Genomic DNA, 20,240 nt, shown 5'->3' with positions numbered 1-20,240 from the left:
TGTGTCAGCAGCATGTTACTCTTGTGGCTTCTGCAGGTGGAACTAGATACTAGATATACATACGTGGACAAAATTGTTGGTACCCCTCGGTTAATGAAAGAAAAACCCACAATGGTCACAGAAATAACTTGAATCTGACAGAAGTAATAATAAATAAAAATTCAATGAAACTTAACCAATGAAAATCAGACATTGCTTTTGAACCGTGGTTCAACAGAATTATTTTAAAAAATAAACTCAGCAAACAGGCCTGGACAAAAATGATGGTACCCCTAGAAAACACTGAAAATGATGTGACCATAGGGACATGTTCAATCAAGGTGTGTCCTCTAATTAGCATCACAGGTGTCTACAAACTTGTAATCAGTCAGTCGTCCTATTTATAGGGTTACAGTAGTCACTGTGCTGTTTGGTGACATGGTGTGTACCACACTAAACATGGACCAGAGGAAGCCAAGGAGAGAGTTGTCTCAGGAGATTAGAAAGAAAATTACAGACAAGCATGTTAAAGTTAAGGCTATAAGACCATCTCCAAGCAGCTTGATGTTCCTGTGACTACAGTTGCACATATTATTCAGAAATTTAAGATCCATGGGACTGTAGCTAACCTCCCTGGACGTGGCCGCAGGAGGAATAATTGATGACAAATGGAAGAGATGGATAATAGGAATGGTAATAAAAGAGCCCAGAACAACCTCTAAAGACATTAAAGGTGAACTCCAATGTCAAGGTCCATCAGTGTCAGATTGCACCATCCGTGGTTGTTTGAGCCAAAGTGGACTTCATGGGAGAAGACCAAGGAGGACACCATTGTTGAAAACAAATCCTATAAAAGCCAGAATGGAATTTGCCAAACTGCATGTTGACAAGCCACAAAGCTTCTGGGAGAATGTCCTATGGACAGACGAGATGAAACTGGAACTTTTTGGCACATCAGCTCTATGTTTACAGATGCAAAAATGAAGCATATCAAGAAAAGAACACTGTCCCTACTGTGGAACATGGAGGAGGCTCTGTTATGTTTTGGGGCTGCTTTGCTGCATCTGTCACAGGGTGTCTTGAATCTGTGCAGGGTACAATGAAATCTCATGACTATCAAGGTATTCTAGAGAGAAATGTGCTGCCCAGTGTCAGGAAGCTTGGTCTCAGTCGCAGGTTATGGGTCTTGCAACAGGATAATGACCCAAAACACACAGCTAAAAACAGCCAAGAATGGCCAAGAGGAAACATTGGACTATTCTGAAGTGGCCTTCTATGAGCCCTGATCTAAATCCTATTGAACATCTGTGGAAGGAGCTGAAACATGTCATCTGGAGAAGGAACCCTTCAAACCTGAGACAACTGGAGCAGTCTGCTGATGAGGAGTGGACCAGAATACCTGCTGAGAGGTGCAGAAGTCTCACTGACAGTTACAGAAATTGTTTGCCGTGATTGCCTCAAAAGGTTGTGCAACAAAATATTAAGTTAAGGGTACCATCATATTAAGTTAAGGGTACTCTTTATTGCTATGCAGTGTATGAATGCTCTGAACAAAATGTCGTTGTTTTATTGACAATGACAATAAAAGATTGAATTGAATTGAATTTTTGTCCAGGCCTGTTTCATGAGTTTATTTTTTAAAATAATTCTGTTAAACCATGGTTCAAAAGCAATGTCTGATTTTCATTGGTCAATCTTCATTGAATTTTTATTTATTATTATTTTTGTCAGATTTAAGTTATTTCTGTGACCATTGTGGGTTTTTCTTTCATTAACCGAGGGGTACCAACAATTTTGTCCACGTGTGTTTATACACCGTTCAAAAGTTTGGGGTCATGTAGAAATGTCCTTATTTTTGAAAGAAAAGCTGTTTTTTTTTCCAATGAAGATAACATTAATCAGAAATACAGTCTATTGTTAATGTGGTAAATGACTATTCTAGCTGGAAACAGCTGATTTTTAATGGAATATCTCCATAGGGGTACAGAGGAACATTTCCAGCAACCATCACTCCTGTGTTCTAATGCTACATTGTGTTAGCTAATCGTGTTAAAAGGCTAATTGACGATTAGAAAACCCTTGTGCAATTATGTTAGTACATGAATAAAAGTGTGAAGTTTAATGAAAAACATGAAATGACCTGGGTGACCCCAAACTTTTGAACAGTAGTGTATGATCACATGATATATTTTAGAAGAAAGAAGAGAATACTAAGTCCTGATTCATACATCTGTTTCCGATTATTGGATCATCTGAACAACTTCTTACATGAAGTCGTATAAAAATATAGAGAGAAAAACACTATGTCATGGAACTGCTAACAACACAAACGTTTGAAATGTGACCCCAACAACATACTGCTTTCTGTAAACCATCGGAGGCCAAAAAGCTTGATATATTTACATTTTAAAATAGGAGTATTTTCTCTTAGTTGATTAAATACTCGCTGCATCAGACAGCAGTAAGATCCATATGAATGTCTCCAAAAAGAAAGAGGTGATGTCTTTTATGAACAACACAGCACAGCAGCAACTTCATTAATTATTTCTAGTTCAAAATTAACCGTAAATAACACTGTGTACTTTTTCTTCATCTCTGACAACTGAGCTGTCACACAGAGTTTCAGTTTATTAGTTAAGTCATTAGTTGCACAGTTGAATCCTGAGCTCCATCACAACTGCATATGATCCAGTTACTAAACTAAAAACATTTTTTTGTAATATAAAGCTGTTTTATTCTTTTTAAAAATGTTGTTGTTTTTTTTTAAATTAGGGATATTTTGTCACTTGACAGCAGTGACATTAATGTGTTTATGGATCCAGTTAAGAATCTCTAATCATTAAAGTAACTACCAAAAATATGGCAACCTTGCCTAGTAACAATGAAAACACATTTTATTGTACCATAAGTTGCTGTCATTAGATAAATTATCATCACACACGGACACAATTTTAAGCATTGAAATCACAAATAAACTATAGATGTTTAGCCTGTAGGTGGACTTTCATCCCTCAAATAGACCAGTATCTTTATTCCTGGATGATTCTAAACCAGGAGTTTCAAACTCATTTTAGTTCTGGGGCCACATTCAGCCCAGTTTGAGCTTAAGTGGGCCAGACCAGTAAAATTACAGCATACTAACCTATAAATAATGACAATTCCAAATATTTCCCTTTGTTTTAGTGCAAAATAGTCCATTCTAAAAATGTTCACATTTACTGAACTATCGTTTTTACAAAACATTATGAACAACGTGAATTTTTAAAAGAAAAATAAGTGCAATTTCAACAATATTATGCCTCAATTTATCATTTACATATTACAACTTACAGATCACAGCGTATCTACAAAGGCACAAAAGATTTAGTCGCACATATCTGGAACTGAATGATGTAGTATTTTACTTTAAGGTCAAAATGACAAAAGTCAGATAAAAAAGATAAAAAAACAAAAACAAGACAAAATATTACAAAAATGAGACACAAAATGACAAAAGCGAGAAACAAAATGAGACAAATGACACGAAACAAAACAGACAAAAAAATTGATAAAAAGTTATAAAGCCACAAAAAATTACACAAATGACACAAACGAGACAAAAAATGACAAAAGCAAGAAACAAAACAAAAAAGTAGACAGACAAGCGAGACAAAAAACAAAATGACAAAAACGTGAGAGAATCGACAAAGGTCAGACAGAAGTCAGACAAAAACAACTAAAACAAGGCAAAATATTACAAAAACGAGACAGAATACTACAATGAGCAACATAGTATTTTATTTTATGATCAAAACAACTTGTCAAGGTATACAAATTATTTTAAATTTACAGTTTTACAAATTTACAATTTCCAGTTCATGTCTTCTCTGTAATTTTTACACTTTAGAAAATCTTCCTGCGCGCTGGACTGGACCCTCTGGTGGGCCGTTTTCGGGCCGTGGGCCGCATGTTTGACACCCCTGCTCTAAACAGTGGTCACTGTAGTAAACAACACGAGAACTGAACCTGTATTAGACTATGCACATCAGATAATTCGTAATGTTCACTGTAAAACCTGAAAACAAGGTGAATATATCAGTATGTGATCCCTTAACTCTCACACTGACATGGTTTTTAAATAACCTTAGTACAACAACAGCATTATTGCAATTCCTGAAATTCAGTGGACCCATGTGGCCACTAATATGAGACAATTCTATTCTTAAAATGTTATATATAAGCTTATCTAACGTTGACCTATGTGTGGCTTGCACTCAAGGAATCTACCAGTACACACCTACTTTCTCGGCACATGTGACTATTTTTCAAAGTACAGTACCTGCTATCAGCACAGACACCGGTTACGTTCACACGTGAAACACTCACGATCACCTGCGTAGATCGCCACCTGTGTGATGGGAATAATCGCCCATGTGGTGAGTCCGTGTCGGTACATCCTCATGTTTTACACGTCGGAGCTCCACCAGTGACGTGACGCGGCAGTGGCTTTCAGACTTTCATTATTACGTAACCACTTCAGCGGCTGTGGCTCTTCCAAATAGTATTAACGTTCATTATTTGTGCCTTTACGCCGACATGGATTCAACACCCACTAAAGATACCGAGAAGAACTGCGTCCTGTGCTGCCAAGAAGTCGACATCTTCGCCTTAGGGAAATGCGACCACCCGGTTTGTTACCGCTGCTCAACCAAAATGAGGGTGCTGTGCGACCAGAAGTACTGCGCCGTCTGCCGGGAGGAGCTCGACAAGGTGCGCGTTGCTCCGCTACTGTAGCCCGAGGATTGAGCCAGGTGGAGCTACCTAGGCCGCAATGCCCTGGTAGTCATATTGTAGGGGGAAATGAGCATAAACTGTATTATTTTATTAAGGTCTCTTAGTTGGGGTCATAATGAATTAAAAGTGTTACTTGGGGAAAAACAGACAGTAACGAACTTTGTCTACTCACTGCTTGGACTACTTTTTACTCGCTGTCATTAGCTTAGCTAAGCTAGCTGTCGTTAACGTTAGCAAGTCCCTCAGTGTAGATTAGCTTGTCAACTCTACCTGAAGTCAGGAAGAGTTAAGAATCTTGTACATCATTCATGCACTACAACCGTTTACGTCGACTTTTCTCCCGAATCTGAGCGTTTCTGTGCCTGTTATGGTTGTCAGGTTGTTATGATCTGACTTGACATGTTGTTCTCAGGTGGTGTTTGTGAAAAAACTGGAGGCCTTTCAGACTCTGCCCTATCAGCAGTTCCCCTGTGAGAAGAAGCATGACATCTATTTCGGTGACGAGAAGATTTATGCCCAGTACAGGTACTGGACGACTTTCTTTATGATTGTGTTGCCCGTTTATTGTTGTTGCGGAATCATTAAGGACTATAAAACTTTACTATTGCTAGACCTTCAAAAATGAGTTATTAAGTAATCAGAAACCCTTGCAATATATGTACTTAACCACGATTACGGTAACTAAGGCTGCAGCCCTTGTCATCATAGCAAACAGCAACCTGATTAGTTACTCATGGTGGAAATGTATACAACAACCATGTACATAAATGAGAAGGCTGGTAAATTCAGTTAAGTTTCATTTTCCATTCTAGTGGTGCTGTGTGCTTGTTTTTCCCAATTACTCTTCAATATCCCACTTCTTCATGTTTATAGTAAAATTAGTATGTAATGACCAATGATATGGTTAAGATAGTGAGTTTGTTTTATGTGAAAATCTGTTGATTAAATCAACAAACAATAGTATGAAAAGATTGGTAAATTCAGAAAAAGCCTGGAGTTTTATTTTCCTTTCCAGTCATGCTGTAATCTTGTTGTTTTGCCTACTTCACATTCTGTTTCCTACTTTTTAAAGCTTAATGTTCATAGTAAAGTAAGTGTGTGATGATCAGTGAGATGGTTCAGGGCGTGAGTTTGTTCTATGTGCAAATCTTATGATTAAATCAGCAATAGAGCCTTTATCTTAGCTATGAGTAAGCTAAGCTGGAAAATAATGAGTACAATTGTTGTTTGATTGGTAGTGTGTATATAACACGCTTTACTGCCCTTAGTGATGTCTTTATTTTCCTTGACTCAAGCTGAAATTTCTCCTGGTGTGTGTCTCACCAGGCATTTGCTCTTGGCAACATGTCCGCGCTGTGCAGAGCCGAAAGTTTTCTCCAAATTTGAGGAGCTCGAGCAGCACATGAGGAAGCAGCATGAGCTGTTCTGTTGCAAACTCTGCACAAAGCATCTCAAGGTATGCTCATCCCTAACTGGTCCATCCAGGGGTTTAACAGTCACAGTATCACATGATCGCTATAATACCACAGATATACAGTAGGGCTTTCCATAAGATATGGAGTAGCCAGCGAATGGTGTCAGGAGGCAAATCTGGTGCCCTGTGGTACGTCTTAATGCCACTGTTCCATTAGTATTATTATTTTGTATTTATTGACACAGTCACTATAACATTTATCAATATATGCCACCGTGATGGTATTTGTATTGTTTTACTATAAACATGAATGTATTGTTATCCCAAAAAACTAAACATGGTTAATCTTAAAGGTGGGGGCATCTTTTTAATCCCATGTCTTATCCAGCCTCTGTATGGGTTTCAGATTAAATGAGGTACAAAATGAACCTTTTATAATTAAAACATGTAATTCCACTCACTCACTGGAACTTCTAGTCATGTTCTGCTGGAAAAAGCACAATGTAAATAAAGATATTTCATTCATTTCTGGAAAGCTGTTGGTGGGCTTTATAATACTGACTGCACAATCAAATGTCAGCTGTCTGTGTGATTAATGCAATTCTTAATGTGTTTTGTTATTAGTTTTTTTGTGAATATTTATCAAACACTTAAGATAACTGTGGGCTGCACAGTGGCGTAGTGGTTAGCACTTTCGCCTTGCAGCGAGAAGGTCCCTGGTTCGCGTCCCGGCTTTCCCGGGATCTTTCTGCATGGAGTTTGCATGTTCTCCCTGTGCATGCGTGGGTTTTCTCCGGGTACTCCGGCTTCCTCCCACAGTCCAAAAATATGCTGAGGTTAATTGATTATTCTAAATTGCCCGTAGGTGTGAATGTGAGAGTGCTTGTTTGTCTTTGTATGTGGCCCTGCGACAGACTGGCGATCTGTCCAGGGTGTCCCCTGCCTTCGCCCGAGTCAGCTGGGATAGGCTCCAGCCCCCCCCGCGACCCTAGTGAGGATTAAGCGGTGTATAGATAATGGATGGATTAAGATAACTGTCTACTCCTTACTCAGCAGGACACAAACACAGGTTTATATAAAGCATGTGGGGCCTATACTGATGCACAGACAGAGGCACATTTCTCTATCATCATGTTTGCATTATTTCTGAATTCAAGATAGTGTGTGTACGTGCTCTAGCACTCTAGCAAATTGGAACCAAAACATTATCAGAATCCAAATTTAATACAATACTGTAGCCATCTGCACTTCAGTGAGTAGTTGGCTGCTTGGCCAGAGACATACTTTGTGGAAAGTTGTCATATGCAGCCCTTGTAGCACAAGCAGTTCACTTCATTTGCCACCTGAGGGCATCAAAACATTGTTCTTGTCAGTAGTATTTTGCTAAGCCATGACAAAAGTTCTTTCACAGTACAGTTCCATCTTGGATTATAATATATGCTGCAAAACCAAGTCCCTTTCTTTGTCCAGTATTTAATTATGATGATAGTAGCTGTGATGCAATGAAAGAGAAATCCTCACACAACCGTTGCAGACAAGGAAAGGTTTTCTTCACATTGATATTTCAGTATTAAGAGCAAATATTGATACAGTAATGGTTAAAAGTTTTAGAACATACGCACATTTTCCTTTTCTTTTTCAACAGTAAAGTCAAGTCCAGTGAATAAGCTACAATGGATTAAACTGGTAGAAGATAAAAACAAAACATTTAGGTCACTGAAAACAAAATAATGGCAAGCTCAAAGTTATAAAGAAAAAAATAACTTTTTTCAAGGAACAAGTAATGGGTTAACAACTTACAGCTTTTCTCCAGCAGTTAAATATTTACAACATTTATTTACGGACAGATCTATCACAAAACAAAAACAATCCAGGAAATTGTCACACATAGGAACAGAAAGTATGACATATTTATTAGAAGTTACTTGCACATTTGAAAGAGCTTTTGTCTAGATGATGCTCATTCTAAAAAACATTTTGTCTTTCCAGGTATTATTGATATTGAAAGCTCACTTTTCAGTACTCTGAAGCAAGCCAGATGCAAAGCAAACTGTTTATATTGTGACGAGGACTTTTGTTAGCCCATCCTCTTAATAACAGCAATACAGGAAATCAAGCTCACGGGGTATCACCTTTTCATCTCTCTCACCAGATCTTCTCCCATGAGCGGAAGTGGTATAATCGAAAGGAACTGGCACGTCACAGAGCGCACGGAGACCCAGATGACACCAGTCACAGAGGACACCCACTGTGCAAATTCTGCGATGACCGTTACCTTGACAATGACGAGCTGCTTAAACACTTGCGCAGGGACCACTATTTCTGCCATTTCTGTGACGCAGACGGGTCACAGGAATACTACAGGTGTGGATAGTCATTTATATAGTCCTTTTTGTTATCGCATCATCATTTTTGTAGTCGCTGCAAAGTTTTCTGTTCCATTAAACCAGATGATTACATTTTTCTCCCAACCCCTGCTGTCAACAGTGATTACCAGTATCTAAGCGAGCACTTCAGAGCGAGTCACTATCTGTGCGAGGAAGGTCGCTGTGCCACAGAACAGTTCACTCATGCATTCCGCACCGAGATCGACTACAAGGCCCACAAGGCTGCAGCACACAGTAAGAATAGAGCAGAGGCTCGACAGAACCGCCACATCGACCTGCAGTTTAACTACGCCCCAAGACAGCAGAGGAGAAATGAAGGTCAGTGCAGTTTCATGTTGCCATGCCACTCAGATTACTGTTAATATAACTGTTGTTTCAAGGTAGGTATTGTGAATAAAATGTGTGTGTGTGTCCTTAGGTATGGTTTCAGGTGAGGACTATGAGGAGGTTCGTCACAATCGAGGTGGAAAGGGAAGGCCCCAGGGGGGACAGAAGAGCTGGAGATACTCCAGGTGAGTCAAAATGACCAGTAACATTAATAATAAGTTAAACTTCATCCTGTTCATTTTCAGGTGTTATTTTAGGTTTTGGAGTTGGTTTGGTTATTTTTGTTTTGTTTTTTTTGTCTTCTGTGTTTTACTTTCTCTTTAGCCTTTATGATTGTGTGGCATGTCTGAAATACAGCAGATAAATAAATAAGATTGGAAGGGAAATTATACTGCGTTTCTCTAAGTGTCAGAATTAGAAGTGGTGACTAAACGGAAAATTTTTATGTGGTAGAGCTGCTTACGCAAAAGCAATAATAAGCCTAATAACTGGACTGCAGTGCAACCAATGCTATCACTAAGGATTGAACATGAAGAATACCTTATAAGTATCTGTGTGATTATGTCAAAACTCAATGCGCCATAAGCTTGTTCTGTTATTGTGTATATTGCTTGTGTATGTGTATATGACATTTATGTGCAGTTTTAGTTAGGGATGGGGCTGATTTGATCCAGTGTCGGTATTGGGTTCCGATACCAGTGTAATTCACGGATCGGAAATTTCCGATCCAACCTGCAGACATTTCCGATCCATGAGCCACGTCTGTGTTTTAATGTTGTCTGCTGAAATGAGTCCACGAGTGATTCCCTGCCTAGTCCTTCCAGAATTTCATGGGCGTTTTTCGAGATTGTTACAGCCGAAAATGCCTGAATTCGTGGCAGCTTTTCTAAAAAAAATTGCGATGTAAGTTGCAATGTTTTAAGCATATTTGTTGCGATGAAATTGCAGGAGACAGTGACTGTTGCTAAAAAGTTGCATTTTTTTCAGCTTTTAGAACATGTTTCAACATTGTAATTGACAATATTTATTCCAAAATTAATTATTTAACACTCAAACCCATTTATACAAAAGCTGGCATACCATGGTGGGAAATTAGCAGCAGCCAGATACTGGTTTGACATGAAGTGGTTGTTAGATTTAAGGCACAAAATGATAATTTACTATTGAATGAATCACATTTGGATGTATCTGTCAGTGGCCTTAAAAGTTAATTTCACTTCCTGGCACACAAGTATTCACGCACATGTACTCACGGCTTGTCACGTCAATTAACAAGAAAAGCATTCAGAGAGCACAGTACTCCACCAAGACTGTTCATTACCTGACCTTGTGCTGAACACAGGCGTGTGTTATGCATGTGTACGTACCGAATCGCGTGACATAAATATATAGCAGGCGGTGGGAATTGATGGGACTCAGAAACACCCCCAAAATTCAATCACTTGTTCCTTGTATCATTTCTGATACGTCCACAGTGGTGGATTTGTAGTAAGACCGCAAGGATGTGATCATCAGCAGGCTGCTGAGGTAGCGTTCACTTATTGCCGTGGTTACCGTGCCGCTATCAGACGGCATGCCGCTATCTCAATGGGAAATCCTTAACAAATCAGTGGATCCAGACTTTAAGCCGCATCACTGCCAAAATTGAATTACTTGGTCCTTGTGTCATTTCTGACCTTCCCTGAAAAATTCATCCAAATCCCTTAGTCCGTTTTTGAGTAATGTTGCGAACAGAGGAATGATTCATGCATGCTGATCGTCACATAACTCCGCCATGTTCCTTGGCGGAATAATTAATCTAACTTCCCTTCATTCTTTCAGTACTCCAAGAGATCTGGATACAACAGTTTCCATCACGGTGATTTGTCTGGTCTGTGGTCCGCTCGTTTCAGCCATTCTCCTAATATGTTTTGTTTTAGAAAAGTGTTTATCAATCAATGTTTTTTTTTTTTTTTTTTTTTTTTTTCTTGTATTTCACCACAATATTGCATGGGTCTAAAAACAGTTTATTTCCGCTTTGGTGAAGAACATCAGGGAATTAATTGTTTTGCACAGTCTTCAGCAGAAATTTTTGTTGGTAACTGAGAGACATTAGTATCACACATGTCTGCATCTTCAAACCAAAAACAAGGAAGTGAATTCGGTGACGCACGTGCATTACGTTTGTGCTGGGGACTGCTATGATTGATAGAACTCAAGGGGGGCTGGCCAAAATTGCGGAAAAGTTGCCGTGATTGGACAAAATAGCTAGGTCGCACAGAATTCGCGGAGATTGAATTCGCGCAATCGCAACATCATGAATTCCTGGAGGGACTGCCTACCGGTTGTTCTGCTAGCTGGCTGCAAAATGTGGAATGGATTTACTGAATGGAGGCGTGTCTCAATGAGATGTGGAGTAATGAGACACATGCCTCCATTCAGGAAATCCATTCCACAGTTTGCAGCCAGCTCACAGGCGAGCATTGGGCAGCACTGTGGCTAACCAACTTTTCATCACAACGTGTCTACTGTGTGGAAACATTTTACACCAGAAACACCGAAAAGCAAGACAGCAACGTGCAATGTTTGCAAAGCCATTGTACTGAGAGACAGAAGCTCCGTCGCGACCTACAATACAGCGAACTAGGGCTGGACATGTTGTGGTGGTATCCGAATATTAATTTTGAGATACGAATACTCGGCTCCCCCGCCACCGTCAAGTAGCTGCTTTACTGCCATGAAGCATTGGTATATGTGCGTCTTGTGGACTGCAGTGACGTCTGGGGTCAGCATTACTTTTGAGTGGTCAGTTGGCTCACGTAGACCTACTAAAGCTTGTTTGATGCTTGCCGCGTCCGCGAGGTCCATGCGGCTCCGTGCAGACAAATTATATAATTTTAGCAGCCACGCCCCCTCAAGCGGCTGTTCTCACGCGGAAAATTTCCGTGTCGTGCACCTCCACATTTTTCTAACTACGCGGACGGAGTCGTGCGGGAAAACATGGCAGAGGACCAAGACCTACTCATAGCTGAAGTCTAGAAATATGGGCACTTACACGATTCATCACACAGAGATCACCGTGACAACCGAGTTATGAACAATTCATAGTGTGAAATTAAAACTAACTGCTGAAATGCAACTAATCGGTAAAATGCCATTTTGTAAGTGGTGTAAACAATGGCAAACTTCTACTCTAGTTTAGTACTAGACTAGGTAGTGTATTTGCGATACACTGTCCCCTGCAGTTTGGGAGCAGACGCTGCATGGAGTAAAAGCCACACACATTCTCTCGCGCGGATTTCCACGTGGCTCGTTCATGCGGAAAGCATAACCCAGCCTTAACCCAGCCTTGAGTCTGACATCACGCTTCACTTTGTCCGTGTGTGTAAAGAAACACCAACAAACAAGTTGCTCCGGAGTATAAGTCGCACCAGTCAAAAAATGCATCATGAAGAAGAAAAACATATATAAGTCGCATTGGACTATAAGTCGCTTTTTTTGGGGAAATTTATTTTACAAAATCCAAGACCAAGAACAGACATTTCATCTTGAAAGGCAAGTTGTAATAATAACAATAGAATAAAGAACAGCAGGCTGAATAGGTGTACAGTATGTTAATGTAACACATTAATGGTCATTCAGCTACTTGAAGCATAAACCACAAACTGAATAGGTGTCTGGTATGTTACCGTAACATATTAAATTATTCAGATACACTATAGCATAAAGAACATAACAGTGAGGATGAATAGGAGGAATAAAAATAACAAAGTCATGAGTCCAAAAAGCAAGTTTACCAAACTCTCGATCTCACTCCAAATCACTAAATCCATTGAAGTCTTCATCCTTGGTGTCACTTCTGAACAACTCCGCCGCGTCTTCTTCTGCGTGGCTGTTGTCAGGCTCAGCATCAGTTCCAGTTCCAATTAATTTGGCCTTTCTGAATCCCGACAGGATGGTTTCGGTTGTCACTGAAGTCCATACTTTGTCGATCCATCCAATGACCTACAGGAAAGTTGCATGGCGCATCCTCCTGGTTGCCGTGAAGTAATGTTTACTCCTTGGTCATGTCGGTCAGTGTGAAATAACATTTAAGAACAGGTGAAATTATATATTTCAGTATATACAAGTCGCACCTAAGTATAAGTGGCAGGACCAGCCTAACTATGAAAAAAAAATGAGACTTATAATTGGGAAAATACGGTATATTAATGTTGTTAATATAATTCATTAGATAAGTGTGTCATTTTCTAAATTGGTATTTAATTTGTATTTGAGTATGTTTAAATGCCCTTTACCATGTTAATAAATAAAGAAACAATATAAATAAATGAACAACATTCTGTTATTATGCCGCCCCTCCCTTCCCCAAACAGCAAATAGAGCTGTGGTATCGAAATAGTATCGGTATCGGCAGATATCCAAATTCGGGTATTGGAATTGGATCGGATCAGAAGTGAAAAAATGTGGATCAATGCATCCCTAGTTTTAGTACCGAAATGTAGCATTTGGCAGTCTGTGAAGGCTTGTTGCTGTTTAAAAGTAATCAATTTAAGTAGCAGACAAAATCTATTCTATCCGCATTTGTGGTTCTTTTTTGTCATGCTGTGAGTTTCTTCTTGCTTTTGACTGTTTGCTTGACCATGCAGAGAAGAAGAGGACAGGCAGATGGAAGCTGCTATGAGGGCATCTATTGCGATGCGTAGACAGGAGGAGAGAGGAGCAGTGCAGGAGAGGAGCGCTCCCAAACACTGCAGAGAGGAGAGGACAGAGAGAGCAGAACCAGAAGAGCCCAGACACCGGACAGGACATGTTAAACCAGCAAGCAAACCAGTAAACAAACCTCCAGGTAAATAAGCTGCTAATGTGTTGCCAGATATCATGCATGTGTTGTATTTTTGTTTGTTTTACATTTGGTTTTGTTACACCGCTTAATTGCATCATTAATTCCAGTAATTTGGCAAGACGGATATAAAAGAGATCATAGTCAGTTCCGATGTTTTTATTGTCACCTCTTTAACAGTAAGAACAATGAAGAGCACTAATCCAGGGGACGAAGAGGATGACTTCCCAGCTTTAGGAGCCACAGCTGCTGCACCCATGTAAGCTTCAGCACATGGTACAAACAAAACCTCTCACCACATAGTCTGATGTGTGCAGAAATGTTTGATTGTTTTTTTTTTTTTTTTTAAAGCCCCTCCAGTGTAAAGTCAGCTCCTGTGGCGGCTACAGCAGTACATGCAGCACTAAAAGAAGATGACTTCCCCAGCCTCTCAACTGCAGCAGTTTCATCCCCCATAACCCCAGCTTACTCTGCCCAAACCAGGAAGACTTCTTCTTTTCAAGAGGAGGATTTCCCTGCTCTTGTCTCCAAAATCCGACCCCTCAAACCTACAGCGGGCGCTAGCTCTGCTTGGTCCAACCATACTGCTGTAGCTAAACCCACCGCTCATCCTCCTCCTTCCTCCAGATCTGCCCCTCCTCTCTCATCCTCTGGCCCTCAGCTCCTGTCCTCTTCAACCTCGTCGTCTTCACGGAGGAAAAAGAAAGTAGGGGACAATGGAAAAGCAGCATCTAGTCACTCTCCTGCTCTTTCTGATGATGAGAGTGGAGGAATGACACAGCAGGAGTTCCGCTCGGTGCCCACCATGTTGGATATCTCTTCTCTGCTCACTGTTAAAGGAGGTGACAGCAAAGCTTCCACTGCGCCCTCCAGCTCTTCAAATCCAACCCCCAACACTGATCTCTCTACCTCTAAAGCCAACAAGAAGAAAAAACAGAAGAACACCACTGCGCCCTCTACATCTCTGTCTATGGCGTCAGGGACATCAGTAACTGTAAATACAATCTCAGTGGAAACAGCAGCACAAAAGGAAAATGTCCCAGAGAAAACTTTGAACAAACCGCTTTCCAATTCCATCTCAGCAGCACTGACAAGCGAATTGGCTAATGGCTACTCTGAGAAATCGCCTCCTGTTAGCAAAGATACGGCTGTGGTAACCCCTAGTCCCATTGCAGAACCCACTCTTGAGCCAGAGGAGGAATTCCCTGCGCTCATGACCAAGAAACCACCACCAGGTACAGCACAGCAGGACTTTTCCTCTATTCTTTCATGCTCATTTCTTTTCTCCTTAGAACTGTTTTTGTATATTGTAATGCTATTAATTCTCAGTCATAGTATACTGTCATTTTTGGCGACATAATTCACAATAAGTTGACATCCAAGCAGAAACAGTAGGGACTTCCTCACAAGTAGTCCCTGTACAGCAGGGCAGGCACTATATTTGACACAAAGAATTAAAGCTGAATGTACAGCTGCTTTAATGGCTCATAGATGTTACAGCAAGGGAAAAAAAACACTTTCTGGAAGTTATTTGGAAACCTTTCAACTTGCTTCTCAAAATCTTTAGTCAATAAGTATCAAAGAAAGTCGGGAGGCTCCATAGCTAATCTTACTTTTCCGCTATGTGGCTGTTTTGAAATGTATTGCTCCATCAATATTGCATTTTAGAGAGGTCTGTGATTGCTGAATATGCAGCTGACTGGCATACAGACAGGCAGCATAGTACAAAGTAGTGAACCCAGCTTCTCCCACCATCCTCTGTGAAGTTACAGACACTGCATTCAGAACAGTCTGTGGCTTAATGGTGTAAACACAAGGTGTGAAAAGCTTTGATGCATTTTGTTCTCTTGGGGGAAGAAACAACACATGATGTTGCTAATAAATTGTGGACAATGGTTTAGCAGTCAAATTATGCAGTGTGAAAATTTTGAAAAAGCTGGAATTGCAGCTGCGGTACACCGTGGTGACACAATTAGAGGTCGACGGATATATCGGCCGGCCGATATTTTGGGCCGATATATGGACCTTTTTCAATATCGGCCATCGGCCGATATTTACAAATAAAAAGCCGATTTGTGATCAGGCACCCGTACGGGCAGCTGCCGCGATCGCTTTTCCCTTAGAAGGACCCCCGGCACTCAGAGAGCGGAGCATGAGCGGAGCCAGTGAGCCAGGCAACAACAAGCCTAACCCTAACCACTTTCAGGTTACTTTTTAATTGTATTTTTTGTAAATTTTAAGTATTTTTTTTATGTTACTGTAGTTTTTCACTTTTTGTGTTCAATAAATGTTAGAGTTCTACTAGTGTATTTAATTTGTAATATATACATGTATATACTTTTAGTGTTTAAATTTCCTTTTGTAATCTATGTGCTTTTAAAAAAAAAAAAGGATATCGGCCTTAAAAATCGGCTTCTACGATTGGCTTTAGATATCGGCCATCGGCTGAAAATTTTTTTAAAAATCGGTATCGGCATCGGCCTTTGAAAATCCCATATTGGTCGACCTCTAGACACAATATCTCACTTCGTGGTGTTTACATAATAGTTGCTATTTTGTTTGCCTAGGCACAACAGATGTGATATTGTTGGCTGTAGCAGGCCAGCAGACCTTTTTTTCAGAATTAATAGCGCCTTTTCAAGTTTACTGCTGAAGTGGGAGGTTTCACACTTTGTTTATCTCTCAGGCTTCAAGACTTCTTTCCCACTGAAGGCCTCAACTTCTGCCCCATCCTCCACAGTGCCCCCTCCTCCACCGGGCCTGGGGATCTCTGCCCCTAAGCCTCCACCAGGATTCACAGGGATCCCTCTCAACAGCAATGTGGTAGAGCCTTCACCATCTGCAGTCAACCCGTGAGCAGATCTCACTTTTCATACAGTATATGTAGGGCTAGGCGATCTGACTAGAAGGTCATATGATAAAATTTTGGGATACAATCACTGAATCCAATTAATTCTGAAAGTTATAACTGGGGGTGGTGGTTTGTGTTTCCACTTCTTTGATGCTTGCTCAGTTTCTGTCCTGTAAGGCTGGCTGGGTAATCAGTATTGATTGCTACAGAGCTCCAAACAGAGAGAACAGAGTCCCCATATGATGTTTAGCTTCTTGACAGGAGAAAGAATCCGAGGTGGTTGCTTGATGATACATCGCTGTGGTAGCTTGTAAAATTAGCCCACAAAGAAAGGGAACATGAAAACTGCCTCCTCTGAAGTTGCAGCATTTCTGGATGAACATCTGACAATATCCAGATGTTGGTAAATTGCTGCTTTCAAATGCACAGCCCAAACTAACCCCGTATATTCAAACAAGCTTTAGAAACAATGACAGCACTATACTGTACATCAAGCTAAATTAGATATTAAGCTTGCCAGTGTATGAAGAAAAGACAGTTTAACCAAAAATAAACACTTACACACCACGAAGAAACCTTACACTGTCTCTGACCTCTGCATCATGAATCTATCAGCGGATTAAGCAGAATGCTGACAAGGTACCAGAGACAGAGCTCACATGATTACCTCATGCACCTCTGGTAAGCAGTAGTTATGTGTGTTCACAGTCCATACAGTTTCTAAAATGAAGAATTCACAACAACACTACTTTCAGGTTGCTGGTCCACTTGCTGCTATTCTTCATCCACCTGCTATGTTATAAAAACGAAATCATGCTTCAAAGTAGATTAAAGATTGTGAGGTCAAATTTAGTTGTTTTCCTTGTCTAGTAGTCACTGTTGGTGTTTTTAAAAAATATATACATATTCCTTTTCAGCCCCTCCAAGGTGTGGAGTAGTGGTTACCTGGTGCCAGAGGATTTCCACCAGAGGAACCTGGACCTAATCCAGTCCATCAGAAAGTACCTCCACAATGATGAGTCAAAGTTCAACCAGTTCAAAAACTACTCTGCCCAGTTCAGACAGGTACTCGCCACACAGAGGCTAAATGTTGTGTTTGAACCGAGTACTTTCTTCTTCTAATAAGTGGAACAGCAGCTGCAACTTTGTGTTATTTAAACGCTTGAGTACAATACAGAAGAAATGATGTTGCTAGTATGACACTCTTACTGCTCACTTACTTTGTTCATCCTCACTCTTTCTTTCCAGGGTGTGATATCAGCAGCCCACTACCACCGCAGCTGCAAGGACCTTCTCGGTGATGATTTTAACCGCATCTTTAACGAGCTGCTGGTGCTCTTACCGGACACCGGCAAGCAGCAGGAGCTCCTGACTGCTCACGGAGACTGTAAGGCACGAGAGAAGCAGTCTGGGGCTGGAGGGGGAAAGAAAAACAAGAACAAGAAGAACGCCTGGCAGATGCCTGCTACAGTGGTGAATGCAGTAGCTGAGCTGGACTGCCAGGTCTGCCCCACCTGCAGACAGGTACTGGCCCCCAAAGACTTCAGCTCTCACAAAACCATGCACATCGGCGAGAGCGAGGAGTTCCCTTCCCTGCAGTCAATTAGTCGTATCATCAGCTAGCCCCCCTCACTCTTCTTCTGCTCCGTTGGCCATTTTGGGGCAAATCTTCAGTTGCCCCTGCAGTTTGGTCAAAGCCCTGCAGCACCCAGTGTGGGGAAACAGCTGCCTGTTTCCTGATTGAACACATCCCAGAGGAGTCTGAGGCCTTTATCCCATAACACAGGAAGGTGGTTTATGGTGTTAGTAATTTCGAAGGAGGATTATATTGATAGGATTGTGTGAATGGTTTTACAGTTTAGACACACAGGGTCACTCCAACTTAACTCTTCTTTCAACTCATATCCTTTGAGGACGTCTCCAGCTGGCACTGGCAACATCTAATTAGAGTTCCCAATTTATTTAATGAAAGTGGAGAGTCAAGCTGAGGATTTACTTGAAGAATTCGTTGCTCCCTAACACAGATATTACGTTGATTTTACATTTCTACCTTGCTTTGGGCTTTCACTTTATCAGATCACACAATGTCTTGTTAACATCAAAGTTAATAAAGAATGCATGATTCTCCAGCAGTGCTGCTTGCTTAAATAACAAAATAAACACGTTCAATTCAAATATTTAGCACCATTATTTATTTAAGTCTAGTTCTTTAATCACTTTTAATTGTGCATTGCCTCATGCAGAGGAAGGCCCGGTAACATCTGAGAGAATGGATCGTCTGAGGCTTCATGTAGGAGGATAGTGACAGAAAGTAAGCTACTGCTGAAATTAGAACTAATTTTGTTTCACAGTTTGGATGTTTTTCCTGGGTTTCAAGGCATTATAAAGCATTAATAGTCATTAAATTGATTTTGTGAAAATTAAGGCCTTAAATGGCATTAAAAATCATTAAATTTGATTCTCAGTGGCATTAAAAGTTCTTTCTGCAGTTTTCAAGAAAAATATTTGATGATAATAATATAATAATATGTAATTGTAGACTGCGATTCATCAGATACGTGCATCTGTGTAAACATGCCGAAGCATTGTGATAATTGTTCCGGCTGGTCGGGTACAATTGCCAAAACCTGCATGTTTGGAAGGTGGCCGGCAGGTTGGACCAGGTGGAGGATAGCAGTGAAATGGGGAAATGAATATTCCAGCAAAAATAGCTAGAAAACGTGGAATTCAGAGAATGACTACAGCCCATGGGTGGTCAAGGGTGGTTTCCGGATTCAGAAATAGTGAACTAAAGGGACAGTTTTCATATAAAAATCATCTTTTACAAAAAAGCAAACCTGTGTAATTTGTTGTGTTCACAGCCATGGCAGTAAATTTTTACTGTCTAGCATTAAAAAGCATTACATTTGACTGGCTGATTTCTGCAGAAACCCTGTTTTCAATAAATAGTTCTCCTTTATTCCATTCACATCACTCATCAGTAGATTTGGTTTGCTGATTGATGGACTGGTTAATCAGGGCTGTGGTGTTGCACAACGGTTCAAATGGAAACTAAAACAACAACGAGAGTGTCTTCCCGTGTGTTACGTTTAATATTTATAGCCTTTTAAGGATCAGTGTCGGTAAACACTAAGGTCAGGGGTAGCTGCGTTTGTATTTCCAAATTTTATTAGAGTAAACATTTAGTCCTAATTAAGAAACTCTAAGGCCATGTTTATTCTATTTGTTCGGGGTGACTGGTTACATCTCATCAAAATCAGTTCATAGTCTCTCTCAGGACCCTTAGCTTGCACTGCGGCCCACCTGGGTGTCCATCTGTCCTGTGTTGTCTGCTTGAGTCGGTGTGTGTTTGTATATAGAGTCGGTCTACACATCATACAGCAGCTTACTCCATTTTCTGTCGGCCTTCAATAAAGCGTTTTCTGTCTGCACTGTGCGTCCTCCATCGTTTGTGGGCACGTATTTCATACTTCTTACAGCACTTCTACATCTTCATTACAAAAATAGTGATTGAGAAATAATTCAAATTCGGCTCATAATTTGGATTTTTCTTGTCCTTAAATTATTGTAATCCATAACTTGTAAATGTCATTCCAAATCTGGCTCAGCATTTTATGTGATTTAAACCTGCAATAAAAGATTTGTGGCCCCTTGAGATGGTAAACACAAGACTCAGGTGAAAAAACT

The 20,240-nt window shown here is 40.5% G+C and overlaps 1 protein-coding gene across 2 annotated transcripts; it reads left to right on the top strand.

Annotated features, from left to right (window-relative positions):
• Window positions 1–4,465: 4,465 nt before the first annotated feature.
• On the top strand, window positions 4,466–19,984 carry znf598 (zinc finger protein 598). Of its 2 annotated transcripts, none has more exons than XM_023293276.3 (12): window positions 4,466–4,728; window positions 5,165–5,277; window positions 6,079–6,208; window positions 8,319–8,530; window positions 8,654–8,871; window positions 8,972–9,065; window positions 13,509–13,708; window positions 13,883–13,961; window positions 14,054–14,937; window positions 16,443–16,554; window positions 17,471–17,618; window positions 17,802–19,984. In XM_023293276.3, exons 1-12 carry the CDS (start codon window positions 4,555–4,557, stop codon window positions 18,174–18,176), a joined length of 2,739 nt encoding a protein of 912 aa, XP_023149044.1. In that variant the 5' UTR covers window positions 4,466–4,554; the 3' UTR covers window positions 18,177–19,984. The 2 variants fall into 2 exon arrangements, with proteins under 2 accessions (XP_023149044.1, XP_023149043.1); XM_023293275.3 differs by having other exon boundaries at window positions 4,468–4,728; window positions 16,389–16,554.
• Window positions 19,985–20,240: the final 256 nt, after the last annotated feature.

The sequence above is a fragment of the Amphiprion ocellaris genome, chromosome 19, assembly GCF_022539595.1.
Source record: "Amphiprion ocellaris isolate individual 3 ecotype Okinawa chromosome 19, ASM2253959v1, whole genome shotgun sequence".
In the NCBI taxonomy this organism is placed as follows: domain Eukaryota; kingdom Metazoa; phylum Chordata; class Actinopteri; family Pomacentridae; genus Amphiprion; species Amphiprion ocellaris.
This window is presented reverse-complemented; position numbering and strand designations above follow the sequence as displayed.

Bases quoted from the DNA above. Each gene is read 5' to 3' on its own strand.
- znf598 (XM_023293275.3), top strand. From the start codon at position 4,555: ATGGATTCAACACCCACTAAAGATACCGAGAAGAACTGCGTCCTGTGC. The intron at 9,066-13,508 runs GTGAGTCAAAAT...TTGACCATGCAG, and splicing joins AAGAGCTGGAGATACTCCAG to AGAAGAAGAGGACAGGCAGA. The intron at 17,619-17,801 runs GTACTCGCCACA...CTTTCTTTCCAG, and splicing joins ACTCTGCCCAGTTCAGACAG to GGTGTGATATCAGCAGCCCA.